Source organism: Acomys russatus, chromosome 20 (assembly GCF_903995435.1).
Source record: "Acomys russatus chromosome 20, mAcoRus1.1, whole genome shotgun sequence".
In the NCBI taxonomy this organism is placed as follows: Eukaryota; Metazoa; Chordata; class Mammalia; order Rodentia; family Muridae; genus Acomys; species Acomys russatus.
The window spans coordinates 27,590,586-27,613,875 of NC_067156.1; the positions used below are offsets into that span (position 1 = coordinate 27,590,586).

The 23,290-nt window shown below is 42.1% G+C and overlaps 1 protein-coding gene across 2 annotated transcripts in view; it reads left to right on the top strand.

The window, feature by feature from the left end:
* The window catches only part of Arhgap26 (Rho GTPase activating protein 26), a 382,948-nt gene that overhangs the window by 151,839 nt on the left and 207,819 nt on the right, over positions 1–23,290 (top strand). For both annotated transcript variants that reach the window (XM_051163712.1, XM_051163713.1), the window contains exon 11: positions 2,228–2,306. In XM_051163712.1, the coding sequence (XP_051019669.1) occupies positions 2,228–2,306 (79 nt within the window). The remainder of the gene's footprint in view (positions 1–2,227; positions 2,307–23,290) is intronic.

A 23,290-nucleotide genomic window follows, 5' to 3' on the forward strand; every position in this document is an offset into this window, starting at 1 on the left:
AGCTTTTTCGACTTTTGATTTCAAAGCACCACGGTGCTCGGTTTTGTTTTGTTTTTTGTTTTAAATTTTAATTTTATTAATTTATTCAGATTACAACTCAATAGTTATCCCATCACTTGTATCTTCCCATTCCTCCCTTCCTCTCGCTTTTACCCTATTCCCCTCCCCTAGGTCTAAGACCAAGGGGACCTCCTCCACAACTATATGGTCATAGGCTATCAAGTCTCATCTTGGTGCTTGGTTTTGAAAGGAGGAAAGGGAGCACCGACTCTACACTGCCTCCAGACCACAGGCTCAGTTCTGAGCAGCCATGTCTGGGAGAGAAATGGTCATTTGGGTCTGAGAAGAGTAGGGAGCGATCTGGAAGAAGCAGTGGAAAGACTCAGCATTCTCGTGTGGTGCTAATACCCAGTGTGGCCTCAAGGAATGATGTCCTTTTCAGAAATCAGTGTCTTCCGTCCTCAACATACCCACCTCCTTTAAACCTTATATTCCTGTCTGCCCCAATGGAGATAGCCTTGTTGGGGCATCTCCTCTCCTCCCCTTTCTCTTTCACATCCCCTTCTCTTTCATATCCCCTCCCACCTCATGCTCCTTGCACCCCTGACCTCTGTACTCTTCACGTGAGGTGACTTTGCTTGCTGAGGTAGGAAGGTGGCTGGCAGGAGCAGAGTGTGGTGTCTCTCTCCAGCATCCTCTCCTTCTGAAAAGTGGGTATTTCTTAGATATTGTAATTACAGCTTTGAAAACTGTAGATGGAAGGCAGTGAGGGGGGATGGTGGGTGAAGAGGCACAGCTGTCTGCTTAAGCATATGTAAGTGTATCCTGTTGGTTGAACAGTGGACACTAGCCATGAACAGAGGTGACGGAGATTGGCATGAAGATGCTTCCTGTCTTGATCCCTGGTTTTGGGGGTTGTAGTACCACACTGAGGGGATGTGTGCACAAAGGGCAATTGCACTTTCGTTTTTGATCATTTGATCTCTCTTCCTGGCTTTCAGGATTTCTGAAATTTTGGAGATGAGGGCTTAAAAGAGCTATTCTTAAACTTAAAATTTTTTTTTTATTGTTTGAGGATTTTATACATTATATAATATGTTTTGATCAATTTCACCTTTGAGCCCTTCCTTTCCTTCTGGGTGCTTTCATGTCCCTCCATTCTATATCTCTGACAACTTCAGCATGCATTTTAAGCTCACTGAGTCCACTTAGTGCTGTCAGTGTGTGCATGGGTGTAGGCCTAAGCACTAGAATATGGGCAATTTGTCGGACCACCTCCTCCATGGGGAGGCACTCTTATCTTCCAGCGGCCAGCAGCTGCCAATAGCTTCTTAGCTAGAGGTGGGGTCCACTGGTGTTAGGATTTCTGAGGGTGGCTGCGCTCTTTATCAATTTCGTAGACAGTAAATTGTTGCAACAGAATGCACATATGTCTGGAGGGTAATGGTTTGTGGGCAACATGCGGCCAACACTGAGTAGGGAAACTCTGCCTTGAGCAGTGTGTGATATTCTCCTTGAGTCACTTTGCTGCCCAGTGTTTTCTGTAAAGGTCTGGTGTTTTCTGTGAGGCGTACCATCTGTAAAGGTCTGGTGCTGTGTGTACTGTTGGGAGAGCTTGTGCCCATTGTGAGTATCAAGTAGATTTCAACGGGAGCACGATAAGTGAATGCCTGTGCGGCACAGCTTCTGGCATGTGGGCAGTCATTAAAACAATTCACATGCATTTAATATAATTGTAATTGCGAAGCCTATCCACATCATCAAATTTCGTGACAAAAGCAGTTTAGGAGCATTGGAGTTGATACAAGAAATCCGAAGACGTCAACATGGGTATGTCTCTCTTCAGCCACAGTCGACTCAATTCACTTTAGAAAACACTTGACTTCATTCCCTCTTCAAGCAAAACACCCTATTAATTAAGCAAATTGGTCACAATCCAAGGAACAAACAAGCTCTAAAGTTAGTAATTTCTGTCCTTTACCTCTTGTCCCTGTGTGAGAGAAGAGCGCGCTGAGAAGGGCGTGAGGAGCTGGCTTTGCCCTCTGAGATGGGAGGGTGGCTAACAGGAGCCGGTGCTATGCCTCTCCTCATGCAGTTGGCTTCAGCACCCTCTCACTCTGATAAGTGAATATTTCTTAAATATTCTTTTAAAAAATCATCTAAGAATACTGCCAATGTCTCTTTGTATGGCACTGTGGTCACGTCTGTGTGTCTCCTTTCTCTGTAGGCCAGGGGTTATCACCATGCAGGCGTTGTCAGAGGAGGACCGTAGGCTCTGGATGGAAGCCATGGATGGCCGGGAACCTGTAAGTAACAATTCAGGGAAGTGGAACAATGCAGACCCCAGCGAGCAGTGTGCTGCTTCCCTGCAGAGAGGCTGCTGCTGCTCTAAAGCCCTGGGTCCTTGAAAGCAATGTCTCAGGGGTGTTTTTAATTTGTAGACTGATGTTTGTTAGTTACTACAGTCCCCCCCCCACCCCCCGTATGTATGTAGCTCCGTAAGGTAGAAATTCTTTGTGAAAGTACAGCAGCTTTGCCCCATTATAGACACAGGTGCATTGTTTCTGGGCATCTTGAAGAGGCAGAGTTGTCTGGATTGCTGGATGGCTATTGACCATATGTTGCCTCCACAGAGCCTGCTGCAGAGCCTTAGGCCGGCTGCTTTTAATGGGACATATAGTTGTAAAAGCATACATAGGCTTCGCAGCATCTTTATCATTGTCATCTGGCTAGGTTTCCCATTGCTATGGTGATTCACACCTCATGGTAAGCACTGGGACATTATCAGGGTAGATGGAAGCAGTTAAGCCTGGTGACGTGATCTGTGCTCCCATTTCAGAGATGCTGGCCTCAGCAGGGTTGTTGTGTGATCTTGTGGTTGTTATGCAATGTGTGATGTGTAAAGCCCATCTGAGAGCTCTGGGGTAAGTCCCCAAATAGGCCTTTTAATCTTGATTCTGAGAATCCCAACTGCAGTTTTACAGTAGTAAGGTCACAAAAATCCTAAGAGTAAAGTCTAGCTAAGTTCCATCATAAAAGATAAAACGACTCTACATGGATAAGGCCGTGATTCAGAGAGGGAAACGTGTACCTGAAAAGGCAGCTCATGGCTTCTGCTGCCTAGAGGACACTGTGACCTAAACCACTTCCCCTTGCAGATGAGCTCAGTGCGTCTGCGGCTTTTTCCAGGCTATGCTGGTTGGATGATCTGTCAGTATAGACGCATATGCTGCTGCACCCAGCTGCATGCTCTGTAAACACAGGACTCAATCTAGTTAACAAAACATAAGCAATAACTAGTGTTTGTATAACTTTTAATAATACAGATCCATATTTAAGCAGCTAGTTACAAGTTGGGCAAAGTTGGATAAACTATAATGAAACAGCTGTTTAATCTGAATTCTTTCCTTGGGCCAAAATATAATATAGTCTCAATTTTTCCTATGTACATTGTTATCTGTAGAAACACCCCTAACTGAGTACCGTGTGTGTGTGTGTGTGTGTGTGTGTGTGTGTGTGTGTGTTATACAAGATTTAACATTTTAAAATCTACTTGTTGTCTTACTGTCTTAGGAAATAGGTGTTGTTATTCAGTGTATAGATGAGAAAACAGTCTGAGAGAGATTAAATAACACACTGCCAGCTTCACAGATAATAAGTAGCTAGCTTTGTAGAGAACAAGCCGGTATGCTGTACAGTGCACGTGTGGATGTAAGTGTGTGTGCCTGTCAGAGCGCTCACTTGGGCCCACACCCAGACTCTGATACCCCAACCCATGGTTCCCTGGCTTGTTCTCTCAGTCCCCGGCTTCAGCTTGAAACTGGGCTTGGAAGCATCCTGGAAAAGCACTGTGAAGTACTGCTTCACAATGTGCTGCTTCCAATAGTCAACATGATGTGGCCATGCCTGCCCTCACATGAGGATGAAGAAATCCAGATGCACACAGGTGGCCACTGGCCTTGCTGGTCAGTTTCTAGTGCACTTCAGGGAGGAGGAGGACAAGAGGTGTCGTGAGCAGCTGCCAGGCTCCGCTGCAGTGGCACAGCTGAGGCCTGTCCCTGGGTGGACTAGGTCTCGTCTTTAATAGAGATACATTTTCAGCCTGTCTTTTAAAGCTTCATGCTTAGTTCCTTCTGCAGTACTGACTTTCTCTGGCTCTCTTGAGGTACTCCCCAAACTCAGAGAGTAGGAGATCCCCAGAGTGAAAAACCCTCTCATCGTGTGATAGTTTTGGTATGACTTTAAAAAAACCAAACCAAACCAAACCAACAACAAAAAACCCATCCCTCATGCCCCAGCTCAACTTCTGATTCTGTGGTAGCAGCATCTTAAGCCCCCTCCTCCACGCCTCCTCCCGCCACCTGATAGCGGTTCTGCATCTGTGTGTAGTTGGCCTCTTCCTAGCCGCTCCAGCCTTCCATAGGTCAACACCTGGCCTCTGCAGATGAGATGGAAAGTGTACTCTTGGAGGAAAAAAAAGCACATTTTTGCTCCAGAATGTACACATTAATAATAAGACTAAACATAAGACAGTTTTGTCTCTAAACATTCTATAAGCCTGTTGCCACAGAGGAACGTATAACTTGTGTTGGAAACTACACCTCTGTGTGCTTTTCAGTGTCCTAAAGGGAATATATAAATACAGACAAATGAGGACTGTGTAATTGACAGTAACGTGAGGTGTAATTTTGTCTCCCGCTGCTGAGGGCATAGTAGACAATTAGCAGCTCCATTTTAATCACCTTCTCCCTAATTAGTTAAATGTGTCCCCTTGGGAGTTTTGGTTTTCTCTGGTTGGCTTTTTCACAAGCTGATCTTAGAGTAATTTCTTAATATTGAGAGGTTTTCTTAGGGAGATATAAATATGGACACCTGCTGACCTACAATATTACTCAGTATTAGAATGTTTTTGGAGGTGGTACTGCAGAATTTTTTGTTGTTGTTCTTTAATTGTTCAGTAAATATTGAGGATGGCTTGCAGGGGGCATCTAAATAAACCACACCCTAGTTGATTTTATAACATGTTAATTATTATATAAACCACAGTTTTGGCCAATAGTCACATTGTAAAATAAATTGAATATTTTCATGGTATTGATGGATATGTGATAGAGGAAGAAATTGGAGCTGTGTTTCAACATTATACATTATGGATTTTATCCACATATCAGTGAGATCTTTCAATTCAAATGATGAAGCCCTAGTTCAGACTTGCTTGAGAAAGAGCAGTGTTTGTTGGATGGTGTAACTGAAAATGGCACAGGGTAGGTTTGTTTGTTTGTTTTTTGTGGCCCATTTGAATCAGTTACATAATGTTTGGAGCTGGCTGCTTTTCTGCTAGCTGTATTTTCACATACAGCAAGAGGCTTCCTAAGTATTCTAGGCTTATATCTTCTATCAGGTATGTATCATCATCATTACCATTATCATCATCTTTATCATCTTCATTTTCTGAGGTATTCTCACTGTGTATTTCAGGCTTGCCTCCAATTTGCAGTGTGTGTGTGTGTGTGTGTGTGTGTGTGTTTATACACAAGTGTACATGTACTCGAGTTTGAGCCAAGGGCCTTGAGCTTGCTATGCAAGTGTTCTGCCACTGGCCTGTATTTCTAATTCCTACATCTTATTAGGAATTTGTGCCAGTAAAATTTGTGAAACAGGCCAGATAGTATTTCAGACTTTGTGGGCCACATAGTGACTGTTACAGCTAATAAGGTTGCTATATTTGTTCAAAAGTAGTCAAAGACAGTATACCAACGAATGAATATGGCTGTCTTTCAGTGAGATTTTTGCTCACAAAACAAGTCAGTTGTATTTAGGTTAAGTTTTTGATCTGTACATACATTGGTAAGTTTTTTTCAAAATAATTTTAAAGGAATTTCATATTTGCATTTTATTAACATAAGCACTTTGTCCAGAGGATGCCATAGGTGAAGAGACCAGACTTGACATGTTCACTAAAACTATTAGTGATGAATATTGGCATCCTCTGAAGAAAAAGGAGGGCGGGGATGAGATTGGGAAAAGGAGTCATTTCTTTACTCTGAGACCCATCTTCTAAACCCTATCTTTTCTCTGGTCTCTGGTACTCGATCACGTGTCCAACACCAATGTCACACTTAGCATAAAAGACAAAATGCCTCCCCCAAGACAGGGACAGACATAGGCCTACCATTCATTCACCTGACCAGCCGACTAGCTGGTGTATGAAAGCAAGAAAATAATACAAAAGGGATATATTGGAAAGGAAGATGTAAAATTGCCACATTTTCATATAACATGATTATGCAGGAAATGTGAAATAGTCCAAAAACAAAACAGAACAACAAAACAAACCAAACAACCCCCCCCCCCCCAAATAGCCACTAGGAATTAGATGGTAAGTTCTCCAAGATGATGAGGTATTAGTGTCTCTCTCCACTCTATCATTGTACTTCCGTAACTTAGCAACAAGCAAATGGGATCCAAACTTGCAAACACATTGTAGTCACTTGCCTCCAAAATAATGCTTAAGTACAGATTTAAGTAAGCATTGGAGAGTGTCAGTGAAAACAGAGCTGAATAAATGGAGAAACCTACTGTACCAGTATATCTGGGGTTCAGCTTGTAAAGATGTCAGCTCTCTCCAGACTGATCCATAGGATTAATGCAATCCCTATCAAGCCAGTAGCAAATTCTCTCTAAAATGTATACACAAAGGTGCAGAAAGTAGAAGAGCTAAAAAGAATCAAACCATTCTCTTTTAAGACTCCCTTTATGGTGACACTAATCAAGACGTTGTTGTATTGACAGAGGATAGACACCTAGATCAATGGAACAGAATAAAGGACCCAGAAATAGACTCCTACAGAAATGCCCAATTGATTTTAAACAGAAGTGCAAAAGCAATTCAATTAAGAAAAAAAGCATTGTTTTTTCTTTTTTTAAATCAACAATCCCCCTTCCCCACATATGGTGCTTTTTGAAAATAATAGACACCACAGGGAAAAAACCAGGAACCTCAACTTAAATCTTATGGTTTTACATATTAATTAACTCAAAATCAATCATAGATTTATGCATAAAATGTAAAACTATAAGACTGTTAGAAGACTAAGATAAAAATGTTTGGATGTAGAGCTAAGTGAATTTTTCAAAACAATACCAAAAGTATGGACTATAGATTTAGGTGGGGAAGGGGATAATTTTTTTTCTTCAGCAAATTTAAGACTTTTGTTTGTGTACATGCAACATGCAAGATCCTGTTGAGAAGAAAAGAGGGTTTCTAGACTGGATAAAAATGTTTGCCAGGCATTTTCCTGTTAAAGGACCTGCATATAAAAATGTAAAAAGAACTTTTAGACAGTTAGACACACAATTAGGATATAGACAAAAGACACAAAGAGCTGTTTTAAGTTGAACTTATATGGCCTGAAGAACATGTCTCAACAGTTCAGAGCATGGGCTGCTCTTGTAGAGGGCCAGATTTTGGTTCCTAGCACCCACCATAAGCAGCTTACAACTGCTGAGAACACTAGCTTTGGGCATCTGATACCCTCTCCTGGCCTCCACAGGCACCTGAATGCACATGCACACACATAAATAAAAACAAAATAACTCTTAAAATAAAGTTATAGAAATTACATAAAAGCACACAAAAAGATCTTTCATATCATTAGCCATTTGGGAAATACAAATTAAAACCATAGTGTGTAGAGGTCATTACAGAAAACCATAATCAATTAAAATTGTAGAGTTATGGAGCCCAGTCCCAAATGATAGATCTACAATATAATTCTCTCATCTAAGGATCAGGGATGATTGCAGATGAGGGGTGGAAAGATTGTAAGAGCCAAAGGATCAGGGAGGTTGCTATGACATAGTGTTCTCCTTTGAATGTCAGAAGCTACACCCATAAAGTCTCACCAACATAACTACCTAAACAAGAGCTGAACAAGGAAGACCATAATACACTAATGTGGGTGAGGAAAGCCCAGGAGGCCTCAGACCTACACAGAGAACTACACGCAACTAAGGAATGCTGAGAGCAGAAGAAAACCGTCTCCTGGAAAGAGCACACCAGTTGGTCATTGTCTCAGGGTTACTATTGTTATGATGAAACAGTATGACTAACAGCACTTTGGGGGAGGAAAGGATCTATTTATACTTCTACATTGTAGCCCCATCACTGAAGGAAGTCAGTACAGGAACTCAAGCAGGGCTGGAACCTGGAGGCAGGAGCTGATGCAGAAGCCACGGAGGGATGCTGCTTACTGGCTTGCTCCTCATGGCTTTTTCAGCCTGCTTTTTTAAATAGTACCTACGACCACCAGCCCAGGGATGGTGTCTTAGGGTTTTATTGCTGTGACGAGACACCACGATCATGGCAACTCTTATAAAAGAAAACATTTAGTTGGGGCTGGCTTATAGTTCAGAAGGTTAGTCCATTATCATCATGGCCGGAATCATGGTGACATGCAGGCAGACATGTGTTGGAGAAGGAGATGAAAATTCTGCGTCTGGATCTGCAGACAGCAGGAAAAGACAGTGAGCCAATAGGCTGGGTCTAAGCTTCTGAAACCTCAAAGCCGACACACTTCCTCCAACAAGGCCACACACCTACTCTTAACAGGGCCAGTCCTTAAGAGTCCACGGGGACTGTTTTCATTCAGACCACCCCAGGTGTCACCACCCACAATGGCCTCAACCCGCCTTCATCCACCACTAATTTAAACAATGATTTACGGCCTGCCTACAACCTAATCCTATGGAGGTATTTTTTTAAATTGATGTTCCCTCCTCTCAGATGACTAACTTGTATCAAGTTCACATAAAACTATGCAGGACAGTTATTCAATACCAATTGGTTAGCTCTAAAAAACATGCACAAAAGTAACATTAGACTGAGCAAGTCGTATTTATTATGTGTTAGGAATATGTATATAACAACAATTAATATAAAAAAAAGCCAGTTTGAAAGAGGGCAAAGAAAGGGGTGTCTGAGAGGGTTTGGAGGGAGGAAAGGAAGGGGGAAATGATGATGTAATTAGATTATAATCTTTAAAAACAGAATAAAAAACCACAATGTACTGTCAATGAACTCCCTACGTGAGAGGTTGAATTTTACATTAGTACAAACAAGAAATGACTGTGGGGACCTAGAGGAAATTGGTCCACTTATACATTGTTGTTAGGAGTGTTAAGCTGAAACAACTACTTTGGAAAGTTACCGGCAGCTTTTCGTATGTTGATAAAGTAACTATTACCTTGCCATAGGACCCTCCAATTGCTTTGAAACATTTTCTCCAGAATGAAATGTGCAACACATAAATATGTACACATATTTCAGAGCAACTTTGTTCATGATAGCTCCAAACTGGAAATAACCCAAATCAATTTCTGGAGTAAGCATTTTTATTGGCTGCTACATCCATAGAAAGGACTATTATTTTGCTATAGAGAGAAACAAACTTTTGATACCCCTCCACCACCAGCTGTATGCACCTCAGGGTATTATGCAAGTCGAGAGAGCAAGTCTGGGCATGGATATATAGTGTATGCTTCCACTTTGTAACATGCTTAAAGTGACAGAGAATTGGAGAATAAAGCAGTAATTCCCAAGGGGTGGGGACACTGAGGTTGGAAAACAGAAGGGGTAGCACAGTTTTGTCTGATGACTCTAGTAGTTCTATGAAACTATGTCAAACTGTATGTGTCTACTTCTGTGTAGTTTAACACACACACATACACATTCACAAATACCAAAAATCATATGCCAAACCTGGTATGAATGGGGTGTGTAATCTGGTTAATGCTATGGCACTGACGGTAACTTCCTGGTTTAGATGCTGTAGTAGTTACAGGCGGTACTATCGTGGGGGAAGTTGAACAAAACAGTCATAGGACACTTCCAACTAATCTTGCTGTTTTATATCATTTGAAAACAACAAGAAAAGCATGTTTGCTAGTCACATAAAGTTTTTAAACTATTCTTCCAAATTTCCTTTTACTAAGTCTAGGTTGACAGGCAATAGAGTCACTATTGTAGCCATATTAGTTTTTACTTTACTGTGCTGTGGCCATTGTTTAAAGTGTGGTAGTAGGCCACTTTCTTTATTAAATTGGACATGGAAGCCACACTCAGTTCCATTTCAGCCTGAACTACAGTATGAGTCCCTGTCTCAAAAAGGTCAAGAAACAAAACAAGCAAAAACATATATTCTCTTCAGTATCATCAGCGACTTACATCTGATGCTGCCTGCAGCATGCCAGTTGTTACTTTGTGGATTCTTCTTTCTTCTACCCTTTCAACCCCCTAACACTAAATAAGAGTAAAAAGGATAGAGAGGAAAGGAAAGAGATCCTTGAATCAAGCCTGGGCCTGGAAAGGGGGTGGCATCACAGTTAGACTACTTCCTGCCGATTAGGGGTGAGTTTGAACTTCACAGTCAGGATGTCTAGTTTCTTGTTGTTGTTTCTTCCTTGCACACAACTACTTACCAAACTGCACCAACAGCAACCAACAACAAACAACTGCCTTTAGGAGCACAGCCAAGATCCATGGCTCTGGAGAACCTGTGATTCCCAGTGACATCCCGAGCCACCTTTCCACAGATGCCGCAGACACAGGGGTACAGTTGTAGTGACTCCAAGCTGCTTGCTTTTAGCAAACATGCCTAGCCACAATACATAGAGGGAAGTGGGGGACAGCTCTGGGAACAAGGGTCATGGCAAAATGAGATTTACTTTCTGAAGGTTCTCCAAGCTGTACTGTTTACACAGTTTGGAGGAAGATTTCATGACAAATGTATTTGCTTGCTTTGTTTCCTGATCTTCTAGAGACATGGTCTCATAGTGTAGTTCAGGCCGAAATGGAATGCAGTGTGGGAGTTATGGGTGTCAGCCTTCAAGCTCTGCTGGGCAACCAAGAGCAATGGCAGTAGTCTGTAGTTTTTAAATGTCTCTAGGGCACCTCTGACCAACAGCCCTAAGAGAATTATCACACAGCTGGCACTAGGCTTTGTGTTTGGCAACCTGTGGCTTCTGGACGTGCATACGTGCGTGCGTGTGATGGCTTTTTACTTGTAGAGAGAGGTACAGGGAGCAGTGTGTGTGTATGCATGTGCACATGTATAAAACGGTAGATTTACATGTTGCTTTCTACATATCCCACCATTCCTACTTTCTTTACCCTCCTACACCACTTCCTTCTACTCTCTTATCCTCCTTCCCACTTAAACTTTCTTCCCCCTTTCCTGTTCAGATCATTTACATTCTATTTTGTAGGATTTTCCCACATAACTCTATTACACTTTTAGTTTAATTACTTTAGTAAACCTTCAGCCAATCTTGAAAGTTTAATATATATATATATATATATATATAATTTCCCATATTATTGCCAAATTGGTCTCTTATTATAGCATGATTCATACTTTGGCTATAAAATGCTATAGAAACATAAAGTGTGATTCATACTGTATAAAGCAGTTTAAGTCCTTTTTCTCTGACCTAGAGGTGATACCCATCAGTTTTATTACCTCTGCCTTCAAAGCCTAGTACAGTCCTAGCTTTTCCACTAGTTTCTTCTTGCCTCGTAGGGCTTTTCTACTCATTTCTGCCAGTATCTCTTGTCTCCTAGCATCTCCACTTGTTGCTTGGGTCTGGAGTCATAAGTGAGAGTGGCATTGCAGCCAAATGGGTACATCTTGTATCTGAGCTGAGATGTGGTTCTCCTAGCTCCTTGGCTACATGAGGTGAAATGTGACCTATGGGCCATCTGTACCTGTGTACTCTGGCAATGGTCAGTATTCTGTTGGTCATCCCTAGGTCTGTCAGAGTCCTTTAAATCTTCTAGGAAAGAAGAGGAAGTAGCTCCTTCTGGGAGCCACTGTTGTGGTGCCCCATGACCAGAAGAGTTCTCAGTCCCTAACACCCATGACATGTGACCAGTAAGCATTTCTACCTGGAGTTCCATCCAATAGAAAATATGTGCTACAAATGTCTGTGTCTCCTCTATAGGACAGCCATTGTTCTGTTCACCCTATTTTGTTAACTTTATACCCAGTTTGTTTGCTCTATAAGTTCCTTACTCTAGGTTTGTGGCTTTGTTAACTTTTGCCTAGCCTTTTTGGGATGGGGAGCAGACCGAATGAGATTGTTACACTGAAGGTTTTTGTCACTAGTTCTGTATTTGAATTTCGATTCAGACTCATATAACGGTCCCTTGTTTCACTTCCTACATCTGGATGATGACCTGTTGGCAAGTCAAGATGTAATTGGAGCCTCTGGCTCTGTGTGTATGTATGTATGGTTTCAGTAGCTCATTAAAGAGTTAAAAGGTTTTGAGCCTTTAAGTATTACGAAGAATTCCAGAACATTCTTTACCTAGATAGCCTAAATGTTAATTATGAACCAAGGAAATTAATATTAATGCATTAGTATATATTTTAAAAATGTCCAGTTATTTGACTAATCCATGTCTTTGCTTCCTAGTCTGCTGTCCAGTCTGGGATAGCGCATTGCTTTCAGTGCTTATATTACTTTAATTGTATTTGGTGCCTGCTGTGAGACTCCCCATAGGGATACATAGATAGATACCTATTCATGACAGATAGAGCGTATGCACTACTGACCAAAGAAACAGCCCCACCCAAGTCTATATTAGTGGTCCTGTTACTTTATCAGGATTGCGTACAGAAGTGTGCAATTGATTGTTGTGATAAACATAACTGAAAGCAACTTGGGGAGGAAAGGGTTTATGCTGCCTTACAGGTAACAGTCCTCGCTGAGTAAAGCCAAGGAGTGCTGTTACCGGCTTACTGCTTTGGCTTCTAAAGCTCAGATCTACCTGCCGAAGAAGTGCACCACCTATAGAGCGCTGGGCCCTCATATATTAATTGGTAATTAAGAAAATGCCATCAGGCATACTCATAGGCCAATCTGATAGAGGTATTTAATCAATTGAATTTACCTCTTCCCAAGTGACTCTGACAAAAACTACCCAGCACAAAGGGGTTACTTAGAGGAGTATGGTTGACAACTCACAGTGCTGCATCTCTGCAGCTCCCTGCCCCACCTGCAGCTAGCTTTGCTGAAGAAGCATTTCCTCTCCCCAGAAAGTGTTTCCTGCTCTTACAATGGCAATGGTGAGGGGCTTTACAAACTTTCTGAGCTTCCTGAGTCTCCGAAGGTTCACTAGCTTTCCGAGTCTTACAAGGCCCCCTCCTCCTTCCGCACAGAGAGGGTGTGTTTCCAGTCTGAGGAAATAGCAGTACAATAATGCTTGGAACAGTTAGCAGCTCAGCCTTTGAGAAGGGCATTTCCACTAGCTGCTATGCATGTAGTTGAATATTCAAACAGTATCCCGTGTCTGTTCTCACCTATACTGCCCCGTGTGTAACCATGCATAGCTTTGCACAGTCAGGGTTCTTTCTGTCTTTCTAAAGCTTCCTGTCGTGTATTCCATCTCAGCATCGTAGATTTCCTTACAGTACGTCTTCTTTCCTTATAGTATATTTACCTCTTTTAAAAATACCTTTTAATTTTTGACATATAATTTTGCATGTTTTGGGGGAACAGTGTGACATTTTGATATGAGCACAGTAGTTACTGATGGTTCAATAAGAGTGATTGATGTCTTATTCATCTATTGAAAGTGTTGAGAATCCTCTCTGCTAACTCCTTTGAAATAGTTAGTTGTTGTGAGCCATACTTATCCTGATGTGCTACAGAACAACAGAAACTATTCTTGCTCTACAGCTGTACTCCTGAAAACAGCTGTTCTCCGGAATGCAGCTGTTCCTGTAGAACATTTGTCTTCTACTCTGTCTGCCCATACCATGTGTTCAGCTTTGTGCAGTTCTCTGAGTTTACTATGTATGTTATAGTCATTGGTTTAGACACCTGAATCCATCGATACTAGACATTCTGTATGTGACTCCTCAACTCTAGTTGTTGCACTACTATTGGCACCCTTGCAGGTATCGTAGGAGTGGTTTATGGGATGGAGATTAGCTTCTGTCCCCTCTCAATCCCCAAAGGCCATTGATGACAGAGTGACTGCATTCACTTAAAGAATGGTCAATCTAGATCTTTTGCCATTTTCTCTTAGACTCTAAAAGTTCAAAAGTGGTTGTATGTGTTAGTGAATCAAATGAAAAGTGGTACTTTAAGCAGTATGTTGACAGAAGGCCTGGAGCCATTGTGAATAATAGAGAGTCTATAAATTAGGCTATTTGCTTTGTGATGAGGGGTGGAACAAGGTAAGCATTAAAAAACAAACAAACAAACAAACAAACAAACAAAAAACCCTATGTTTTGGATTGCTGAATTGCTCTCAAGTAGAGATCAGTCAGAAAGGCTCTCAGTACCAATTTTCACACTCCTTTTAGTTTTATTCCAGAAATCCTGCCTTTCAACCCTAGAAGAAAACACCAGAGCAAGTAAACATCCCCTGAAAACAAAGTAATTTTCTACTATGATTCTAAAAGCTCTTCCTTAAGAGCTTTTTAAAACCTATGAAATACAAATAGTAGACTGCTTAAATAAGACCTGGACAGTGACAACACTGGTTTACATGCCGGCGTGGATGAGAGAAGTAACATTGTTCTCCGTCCGTGAATGAAGAGCTGCAGGCAATTAAAACCTGTGGAGATTGGGAGAATTAGTCTTCCCCAGGCATGAGCACTAAATGGTTGCCCAAGCAATACTATAAATGGACCCATCAGGTTGCATTTACACACACACACACACACACACACACACACACACACACACACACACACACACACACACACTATTTGTACCTATGTGTGACAGTAGTTAATAAAAGACCATGTTTTTGAAAGGGAGGGGGAACATAGGATGATTGAGAGGGAGGATTGTGTAATTATATTTTAACAAAAATAAACCTATTAAAATATTTTTAAAGAGAAAAAAGGGAGTTCATCTTTGTGATTATCTGGAAAACAATGCAGATGCTCGCTATGGTGTTCACAGCCAACAGAAGGGCAGGACTTCAGCTCTTAGCTCTCAGCTAACCACTGTTGCTCCCTCACACACTGTGTGGTCTTGACCCATTGCCCAGAAACTTGAGGCTCCCTCACTCATTATCTCTTTATTTTTAAAAGCAAAGAAGGACAAGGAAGGGTGTGGACTAGAAGCTGAGTAGGAACTCCGCTGGGCAGAATACACCCTTTTATAGCAACTGCTAATTAGTTTTATTTTCACTATAAATCTTACAAGCTTAGTTAGAGTATAGAAATCCATGTTATTAGGGCACATTAATGCAGATTTGTTGGAGTGGTAGTATGGTCTGGTACCTAGCATCTGTCTGTATAGCACAGGCTGGCCTTGAATTCACTGCCCTCAAGTTTATGGACATCCTCCTGTACCACTCTTTTGCATGCCTAGGTCACAAGCATGGGCAGTCCATCTGGCTTAGGGGACTTTTTAAGCTTTGTTTCTTGGAACTTCTCTCATGAGATGAAGGCTGTCTTTCTTCTGGAGTTGTTGGTCACGCCAGACATTAAGATGAATGCCAATCCTCTGACTATTTCTTTACCTGGTTTACATCTCTTCTTGTTGGCATCCTGGGAAGATGTCGAGTTGCTGAGGACAGGGGCTGGTCTTGACCTTTATGTCTTATGAGGCCCTGTTTGTGGTTCTTAGCAGAGCACTGTGAGGTGTCCTCAGCGCTCTCTGCACCCTGCATCAACCCAGGGCACTAAATGAGAAAGCTTCCACAAGTCAGTCTTGAGCAGAGCACCGCTCTTTAGTGTATCGGTTCTGGCAGGTGCTGGGCTGCTCTAAATACAAGCCTCCGGAGGCAAGGGCTTTACTTGCTTGCTCTTCACCACATCTCACACTGCTCAGGGCTCCTGCCTTGTTCCCCAGGGTTGGTGGTATGTGTTAGCCCAGTGTGCTACCTTAGGGAAGTCTCAGGTCAGAAGGTTTATGAAGGCTAAGGAGCAGGAATTGGTTAGCATCTTGCCAGTGTTAACAGAGAAATCAAGACGTGTTCTGGTTTGCTTTCTATTGCTATGACAAACAACCATGACCAAAAGCTATTTCAAGAAGAAAGGGTATAGTACACCTTACAGTCTATCATGAAGGGAAGCCAGAGCTGAAGCAGACAGAGGCCATGAAGGAGTGCTTCTTGCAGGCTTGTTCGTTGGGTTCATGTTCAGCTACCTTTCTTAGACCCCCCAGGACCATATTCTCAGAGGTGGCAACACCCATGGTAAGCTGTGCCCTCCCACATCAATTGTTAACCAAGAAAATGCACCGCAGGCAAGCCTGAAGGAGCCATTTTCTCAATTGAGGTTTCTTTTTCTCAGGTGATTTTCAGGTTCTGTTAAGTTTACTGAACACTAACCAGTAGCAGAGATCTTTGCACATATATGTCAGCATATGCCCATAGGGTGTGTCTGTGTGTGTATGTGTGTGTTTATGTATAGTGTATATATGTGTGTGTGTGTGTGTCTGTTTATCTATCTATCCATCCATCCGTCCGTCCGTCCGTCCATCCATTAACTTTGTGAAGGACATTAGCCATGCTCAGAGCTGGGTTACTAGTGATTTTCTGCTGCTTTAGTGGACACCACAAGCTGTAGTATAAGGAACATACGAGGCATAGACTCCAAGTCTGCTAGCCTGAGTTTAAATCTTGATTCTGCCGTGAAACTTGGAACAATTTACTTAGTTTTTCTGAGTGTCAGTTTACTCAACTATAAAATTATAGGGAGCGATAGTTCTGGTGAGATTTGAAACAGTAACACATTTGCTTTACCTAATATGAGTAAAGGTTAATTGGTCAATTGACAGTAAGTTCTAGAGTCTCTAGATTTTATATATTCTTGCATACAGGCTGATTGTCATTTAGAGAGTGATGACGGCTGTGGACTCTGCTGCTTGCCTTTGGGCTGGCGTTAGTAGAACTATAATGATTTATTAAACACATGAAACCATGTCTGTTTCTTTGGTACTTGGAAGGAGGGCATATAAAGCAGGAAAGCAATAATAATGATAACAATACTTAAAAGTCTCAGGATACTTTTTAGGGACATATTATTCTGAAACTGTTAGGCCTCTGGTTAACTTTATTTCCACATGAGAACAGTGCATGAAGCAAGCAGAGAATGATCCCATCAGGATTTTAATTTCCAGAGAGAGATGCTTAGGAACAGTGATTTCCAGTGTCTGTATCAGAGGGCAAGGAGTAAGCATACTTCTCGGAAAATACCCAGATTCCAAGTATGCCAAAATTTTTTGGTTATTTTTTTGAGACAGGGATTCTCTGTGTAGCCCTGGCTGTCCTTCAGACCAGACTGGCCTCGAACTCAGAGATCTGCCTGCCTCTGCCTCTCAAGTGCTGGGATTAAAGGCGTGTACTACTATGCCCAGCTGTATGTCAGTCTTACCAGTTCTTTTACGCTGTAATTTTTACTCTTACTTCTTGAGTCTTAAACCTAATCACAAAGACTATAGCTTTTCTTCCCTTCTGTTTTGATGTCAGTATTTCCCAGTGTTTTTGAGGTCAAAATCTACTGTACCCACAGTCTGGGCTGTATTGGAGTAGATTTATCAATTGTGAGTCTTACTTGCGTTCAAGACTACTAATTATAGTGTTTTAAACTTCAGCTACTATGTAGTTAGCCTTGCCTGTTTTCATGAGACTGAAAATAGAATTGTCAAAAGCAGAGGAAGTGGACACTGAGAAACAAGTTCAGAGGTGAAGGGAAAGGAAGTCAGCTGGGCCAGACGTGAATCCCACAGATTCAGAGAAACATGGCTTCTCACTCTGTTATCTATGGATAGACATGAGAGGGTGGTGGTAAATAGAAACAGTTAATAAATATTTTTAAAATAAATATTTGGAGAGAGTGCTCTGTTTTTAAAACCAGTAAAGCAATGGCATATAATTTCTCCTGGGACATGTGAATTTGCGGAGACTTTGGAAGGCTTAGATAAGGACATATGTCTACTGTCTGCCTTCATTTTCAGCTTGCCCAGTGTCTTAAGGTTTTATTGCTGTGAAAAGGCACCATGAAGATGGCAACTCTTACAAAGGAAACAGTTAACTGGGGCTGGCTAACAGCTCAGAGATTTCGTCCATTATTGGCATGGTAGAAAGCATGGCAGCATGCAAGCAGAAAAGGTGCTGGAGAAGGAGCTGAGAGTTGTCTATCTGGATCCACAGGCAGCAGGAAGAGACAGTGAGACACTGGTCCTGGCTTGAGCTTCTGAAACTTCAGAGCCCACCCCCATGACATACTTCTTCCAACAAAGCCACACCCACTCCAACAAGGCCACACCTCCTAATAGTGCCACTTAATGGGCCTGTTGGGGGCCATTGTTTTTCAAACTACCACACCGCACAATACAATAGAAAGTTATTCCATCTTAGATGAGTTTATAGAGAGGGCAGACTTTGAGAATGGAGGTAGAGGCAGAAGAAATTCACATGTTAATTTTCGCGGTTCTGTCTTTCTCACTGGTGAGTTCTGTATCTTTCACAGATGTCTTTCAGCAGCACTTCTGTTGACCTTCTCCATTGCAGGTTGGATGTAGCAGTGCTAGGGTCACACACCTCAGGTAATGGTCTTGTCGCCTTGAGATCACCAAGCAACAAATTTCTGTTTTGGTAGAAATAGGGGATAAGATAAGAAAGTGTGTTATGAACTGGCAGAGGGTCTGTTAGCAAAAGATTTGAAAACATTCCGTATTCTGTTCCTCAAGCCTGTATTTGAGATTGTTGACATGACTGTTGTTAAAGTTGGCTCGACAACCAACACAGTCTTTTCAGCTCACTCTTTCTGAGAAGAAGAAAGGTTCTGGGTGTGAAGTTTTCCCCCACAGGTTTGATAGAGCCCTTACTGTGAAGAGCCTACCTGAGGCTGTACTTGTGTTCTCTGCTCTTGTTGGAGGTTTTTGTTTTTGTTTTCTTGAGACAGGGTTTCTCTGTGTAGCTCTGGCTGTCCTGGACTCACTTTGTAGACCAGGTTGTCCTCAAACAAAGATCTGCCTGTCTCTCCCTCCCGAGTGCTGGGATTAAAGGTGTGCATCACCACTCCAGGCCTGTGGTTTGGAGTTTTAGCTTACCCTGTGTTCCTGACTTCTGGCAGAGTCCTTCTGCAGTTGAACATTGCCAAGGTTATCTCTTTTTATATAAGTATGGATCCTAGCAAGTTGACAACTTCTCTCCTCTCATCACCAACCCTTCTGGAGTCCCGATTTTCTCTCCAGTTCATGTTTTTTTGTCAGGCATAGCTTTCCAAAATTTAACCAGAATTATGTCATTCTCCTGTTCTGGAAATTTGCCAGTTCCTATCTAGAGTCTTAACTTTCCCCATGGTATGTATCTGCATACTCACATTTGGTAATGGTTGGCTAGTGTCCAGTGGAGAAGTGACATTATCACAAATGTATCTCAGGTGTTTTGGTACCAAGCTCTGTGTTCTCACAAAGACACTGAAGAGTCTCTGTCTGTCTTCCCCCCTTCCCCCCCGTGTTGTTGTTGTGGTGTGGCATTTGTTCAGAAGCATACAGGATACCTTGTAAATGAGTCATTTGATTATTGCACTGCTTAAATGACTAATTATTAGATAATCTCCATTCAAAGATACATCACTAATAATCACTTTTAGAAAGTAAGAAGGTAAAACTTCATTAAATATAAGCAAAGATTACAAAATGTATTCCAATTTTAGAAAAAAAAAAAAAAAAAAGATGTTTTAGAGTCCAGGAAATCAGAATCCCCATGAATTGCTAGTGATGTGCTAGAATTATTCTGTGGGAAAATAACATACTCAGAACATTCTTTGGTATGATGAGTATCATCAGACACTCAATGAAAGGCAGAGGGATCCTATGGGAAAATGAGTGTACCTACCAAATGCTGTTTAGTGTAGCATTTGTAGGTAGGAACTTATGGATTCACTAAATCTTCCTAGCCTGCAAATCTTGGCACCAAGCATCATTGAATAGCATGTCCTTGTTTGACCCTGTCATGGAACTGCTCCAAATGACTGAGAGTGCAGTTTTGTAATGCTATATATCAAGAACCTTGTTTAGATTATTTTTAACAAAGCATCCTTTGCCTCTTTAATAGGGAAAATGGAAATAGACAAAGGCAAGTCATAAGCCTTAGCCCTTTTATAGCCCATCCCCCAGGACACATTTTATGCCGTCCCCTCACAGCATTAAACACTCTCAGTGAATCCTTGCTAAGCTTGCTGCTTGCTTGCCTTTGCTTACTTGGAATGTCTTGAGTCTTGGCTACAGCAAGGAGTGGAGTCCAGCCAGCCTGATTTTTTTTTTTTTTTTCTTTAGAACAGTCTGTGGAAGCTTCTCTTACTTAGGATTTTGAATAGAGCAGAGGGTTAGTTACGGCTTAAGCCCACATTGTATGATGGAACCACACTTGGATGTGGGGGAAGGGGCCTTTGTTTATGTATGCTGTCATTAAGTGAACCCCTGAAGTCACTACTCACCTAGTGAAGCAGACATTCTGCTGAACTGCAGTCTGCTTAACATAATCCCAGCTCAAGCAGTCCCCCTTGCTCAACACCTTCTGCCTTCCTTGGGATAACTTCTGTGCTCATCTATCTTTAGGTTGCAAGTCAAGGATCTAAGGCAGGGCCAGGGGCAACGGAGGTAACTCTTGCAGGAGACACAGGGGTGAGCAGAGTGCTATTAGAGTGGGATTGGAGATGCTGGTGGTGTTTGTGTCAGTGTACAGAGGAGGGGCTAGCCGTAGCAGAGTAGCTCACAGTTGCCAGGAGAGACCAAGACCCAGAACTCATAAGCAGGGGAAGAGGCATGGCTTGGATCCGGTTTGGGGCAGACACTAGGAACACAGACCAGGCTCTTTAGTTTTCCAAAAGTTACTACTTCCTCCCCACCCCTGAAATGCTATGGTGCTCTGGAAGTCAAATTTAAAGATTGTCTGGCCGGGCAGTGGTGGCACATGCCTTTAATCCCAGCACTTGGGAGGCAGAGCCAGGTGTATCTCTGTGAGTTCAAGGCCGGCCTGGTCTACAAAGTGAGTCCAGGACAGCCCAGGCTGCACAGAGAAACCCTGTCTCGAAAAACAAAACAAAACAAAACAAAACAAAAAATCAAACAAACAAAAAAACCCCAAAAAACCAAACCAAAACAAAAAAGATTATCTCTGTGTAGCATTACCATTATATTTTGGGTGTATCTGATCCACTTCCTTTTTCAAGATTTTGTGCACAGTCGAAATAATAAAATTTACACAGATCTAGGGGAGCTTATTTTGACTTTCCGTTTTTCGTTACTGCTTTTTTTTTTTTCCCTACTCAGCTCTTCAGCCTTATTTCAAGACTAGCATTTAACTCCAAAATGCTGGTCGTCATGCTAAGGGATTCACCTAGGTGGTACATTTCTGTAATTTTAGCTCTGAGAGACAGAGGCAGGAGGATGCAGAGTCTGACCCTTGCCTAAACTACATATGGAGAAAGCATGCTAAGACAGCTAGTTTAACATAGATTCTTAGCTCCTCCCTTCTGTGGATTCTCTCTTCTGCTTTAATCTTCATCTTATGTGCACTGCTCTTATTTCCTGCTGCCCTCCTCTCTCACTTCGCTCTATGTGCTGCTTTTTCTAGGTCTCGCTCAGCACTCTGCTGTGACTCAGAGTTCAACCTAAGTACAGGGAATTGAGCAGTTGATTGTGGAAACACCACAAGCCACTTGCTCCCAGTTCCCTTTCCTTTCCTTCTGTCTTTTCTCCCAACCCCCATCCCTTCCTGCCCATGCCCTTCTCTGCCATGTCTCTCTCTCCTCTCCCTCATCTCCTCCAGGTACCCCCAAGTTCACTCTGCCCTTTATACAAGCTTGAGTTCTCCATCTGTAAAGGTCCTGGGAGTCCTGATCCTTTGGAATATACTGTTGGCCCCTTTTCTGGAGAGCCTGTGCATCCATCAGGGTTCAGTTTAGGATGATGTGCAACTTGAATGTAGCTCATATACATTTGAAATATCAAGGTAACGTGTATAAGGTTTATTTTAAAATCTAAACCAGTAGTGAAAAGTTCAAAGGACAGGTATGTAATTTGCAAAAGAGGACTCCCAATATGTACAGTTAGGAACTGTTTAGGTGCCTCCTTCCTCCATGATTTTGCCCTCAAGTTATGTCTTAAATAAGTTGTAAGATCATGTGCACTTAGCTTTTTTGTAGTGATAATTTCCCCAACCCTGGGTGTTTTGAGATAGGGTTTCTTTGTATAGGCCTGGCTGTCCTAAAACTTGCTTTGCTTCCCCAGTACTAGGATTAAAGGCATGTGCCACTACATCCGGCCTGGTGTAAATTCTAAAATGCCTAAATGGTTAACTGTAAGATTGAAAGCCTCTCCAGGCATGATAACATATGTTTTTAATCCCAGCACTTGGGAGGCGGAGGCAGATGGATCTCTGTGAGGCTAGCCTCGTCTACAGAGTGAGTCCAGGACAGTCTCTGTGTAACAGTCAGTGCTTGTTTCACAGAGAAACCCAGACTCAAAAACAAAACCAAACCAAACCAAACCAAACCAAACCAAACCAAACCCAACCCTACCCAACCCAACCCAACCCAACCAACCAACCAACCAACCAACCAACCAACAACCAACCAACCAAACAAAGGATTGAAAGCCTCCAAGGCACCCTTATAACTAGAACTAAAAATAAATTCACCAACCACATAGTGAATATATTTAAAATAAACAAGATCAGCGTTTTCTTTTTTTCAAAGGCCATGCTTAAATATCATGACCTTGAAATGCAGGTGTGCTCTTGTTCAGGGCAGAGTGAGTGACACTGGAAAATTAAACAGTGAAAAGACTGCATGCCTCCTTTTAGTTCACTTTTCTAATATAATAGAAATACTTAAGCTCACAATGGGGAGGGCTGGGAGAAGCCTTTGCAACCAGGAACATGTCTCTGACTTAAAGGAATAAGGGTCACAGCAGGAAAATGAGTTTCCTAAGTCACACATGTAGCTGGTGACACAGAGCCAAGACTAGAACCTGGGATTCTTTACTCCCAATGTTATAGGATTTTTTAAAGACATGCCATTGTGCAGATATGGGCAGAATGATGTAATGAATGCTCATTAATAAATGGGTCGTGCTCACTTATCCTCATCTGGGAGGCTTACTAGATGCCCCCTTCAGCTTGTGTATGAGCTTCCTACCTAAGTAATGAATCATCACACTAATCGGTAGCTGTTGACCCTGTAGCCTGGTGTCTTAGGTTTCTGTGCTAAAGACCATGCAGAAAGCAGAAAGAGATGACTTGGCTTACACT